The sequence below is a fragment of the Leishmania panamensis genome (assembly GCF_000755165.1).
Source record: "Leishmania panamensis strain MHOM/PA/94/PSC-1 chromosome 14 sequence".
NCBI classification, from domain to species: domain Eukaryota; phylum Euglenozoa; class Kinetoplastea; order Trypanosomatida; family Trypanosomatidae; genus Leishmania; species Leishmania panamensis.
This window is the reverse complement of record NC_025859.1, coordinates 435512-438330: the sequence shown is the minus strand read 5'-3', so window position 1 is coordinate 438330 and position 2819 is coordinate 435512. Positions and strand designations below refer to the sequence as shown.

The following is a 2819-nucleotide window of genomic DNA, read 5'->3' as shown; positions in this document are numbered from 1 at the left end:
GATTGTACCGTTGCCCCTACGAGAACTAACCCTCGTTGGACGCGTAACGCTGCCGTCGTCGTCGTGAGTGTCGAGAGAAGCCGAAGTTACGCTGGCGGATGAGAGAAGTCGCACGGTGCCGCTGGCAATGTCCACACGGAGGCAGCAGTTCTTTGACGCGTGATCAGCGGAAAGCTCTCTTGGGCTGAGCGGCCTAGCGCGGATCGAAACTTTGATTGAGTCGGAGGAGGTGACTGGTGGATACACAAAGTTGCTGCTGCTGGTGCTGAGGGTAGAACTCCGTGCATCGGGGCGCGACGGTGCGCGGTGTGGAGATGATCGAACAGAGAACGACATTGAGAAGACCGGGTGAGGGCAAACACGCCGCTGGTTCGTTGGGTAGAACCTCCAAGTTCGAACAGACGGCGGCAGAGCCGTTGAGGAGGACTGATCGTATGTGACGGGGAATCAAAAAAAAAAGACTGAAGCATGTAAGCAGAACAGGAGGAAACACACACGTCAACCACAGAAGAGCCGCAGGAGAGGCGACCTCGTGACGTGAAAGGGTCGTAGAGGGCGCGGACGAGAGATGTTGAAAGAAGAGCAGGAGAGGAGCGCTTTCGTGGAAAAGCAGCGACAAGAGGTGGGTGGGGAGTCGGAGAAGAGGGAGAAGAGGAAGAAAAACGTGAGAGTGGTGCGTTGAGAAGGCGTGGCAGCTGAGGGGAGGGGGGAAAGGCCCGACAGTGAAGCAGCGCAAGGAAATCAAAACAACCGACAGACAGACAGACGTACAGACAGGCATATATGTTTGTGTGTGTGTGTGTGTGTCTCTGTGTGTGTCTTCAAGTAGAGAAGCAGACGGCGTAGCAATAAATGGTACTGACGGCCGATGCTCTCTTGTGCTGCACCTCTGTGAGTGTGTGCAGGTGTTCGTGCGCTACACCGTACCTCTAGGCGATGGATGCCCTTGTGAAGGGAAGATAGTCTCTATGCCACCCACTGTGTGGGTGTGTGTGTGTGTGTGGGTGTGTGTGTGGGTGTGAAGGGGCGAGAACGCGTGCGTCGAGGTCTGAATGTCTCGATGAAAAAGTAGCCACAGATGACGAGGCGGCGTGCGGCTTGCGATTGTTATTGACGTCCGTACCCGGCAGAAAATAATGGTCGTGCGTGTGCCGCAAATAAAAAAAAGGGCGTAGTGCCGTGTGAGTCGCTCGGGTTGGCGTTGGCGAGCACCGCCACCCACCACCCCTCAACCGTGAGGGAGAGGGTAAAGAGAGAGCGAGAGAAACAAAAGTGCCGTTGCACCGGTACGCTCGCATGCGTTGCTACACACACCGAAGGCACAGAGAAAATGTTAAACACTACACGCGACCGTAGCGGAAGCGACAGACAGAAAAACAGAGGGGAAAGAGAACGCGGCAGGCCGCGCCGGTAGGCGGGTAGGTTTGTGCGTGATGGGCAGAGGTGGGGAACAGGTAGAACCAATGAATGCGGAGCCCAAGTCCGTCAAAGGGCGGAGAAGCATGAGGGTCAACGTCACCAGACTTGTCTCCCGGTGTCCGAGCTCGCTGCCAACGCAACCGCAGCAGTATTTGACCTTTCACGTGATTGGTGGGCACAAAAATAGACATGTCACTCGCAGTCCACAACACGCTTGTACACCCTCCATGCCACCAGCATACCTTACACGCGAGAGTTAGGAGAAATCTCGTGCGCAAACGAGCAGCAACAGGCATTTGCCATCCACGCAAAGCTCCACCACGATAGTGTCAAGCGCTACTAACACCCTCGTTTACTTTCCCTGAGAACGACCCGTGTACTCCTTGGGTCTGCCTCAACCTCCTGCCTTTAGTAATGGACTTCAAGCACCCCAACTAAACAGAACGGCGACGCTATAATAACAACCGAGTCCGCACACGTCTAAGGCTGTCGACAAGCCGAATGACCACCACGCAAGCGTCACGGCGTCAAAGTCTAAACACAAGGAAAGTAAAAAAAAAAGCATAAGGACTGTACAGCAAATACGAACTCTGTCACCGACACCGGCAGCTCCACGCAAAAACCAAACCAACACATTAACTCGCATAAAAACTCCTACACCACACTCACTCCTTTCGGTGAAGGGCATCACGATGCGCTTGCAGTCGGGCAACATCGATACGCTTTTCAGACTCCAGAACTCGCACCTTCTTCGCATACTTCACTGCATCAACCTTCAACTTTTCGCACTCCTCTTTGAGCCCCGCAACACGAGCTTCACACTTACACTTTGTCTCCCTCAACAACGCTTCTATCACAGAAACCTTTCTCTCGGACTCCCGCAGCCGCTCCTCCAGCTTCGCCCTCGTGCTGTCACGCTCCTGCTCCACCAGCGTCTTCGCAGCAGCAGTGGACGCCAGCTGGCTCGCCAGCTCCGCGGCGCGCTCCTCGGCACCCCGCAGCCGCTCCTCCAGGTCCGCCATCGTGCTGTCGCGCTCCTGCTCCAGCTGTTTCTTCGCAGAAGCAGTAGACGCCAGCTGGCTCGCCAGCTCCGCGGCGCGTTTCTTGGCGTCACGCAGCCGCTCCTCCAGATCCGCCCTCGTCATGATGCGCTCCTGCTCCACCAACGTCTTCGCAGCAGCAGTGGACGCCAGCTGGCTCGACAGCTCCGCGGCGCGTTTCTTGGCGTCACGCAGCCGCTCCTCCAGATTCGCCTTCATCATGATGAGATCCTGCTCCACCAGCGTCTTCGCAGCAACAGTAGTCCCCAGCTGGCTCGCCAGCTCCGCTGAGCGTTTCTTTGCGTCACGCAGCCGCTCCTCCAGGTCCGCCGTCGTGCTGTCACGCTCCTGCTCCACCAA

At 56.5% G+C, this 2819-nt stretch overlaps 1 protein-coding gene across 1 annotated transcript in view; it reads right to left on the bottom strand.

The window, feature by feature from the left end:
- Positions 1 to 2084: 2084 nt before the first annotated feature.
- Positions 2085 to 2819, bottom strand: part of LPMP_141090 (kinesin K39, putative) — a gene marked incomplete at both ends in the record, with an annotated part of 4367 nt that continues 3632 nt past the window's right edge. The window contains one exon of the mRNA XM_010699038.1: positions 2085 to 2819. Coding sequence (XP_010697340.1) covers positions 2085 to 2819 — 735 coding nt within the window.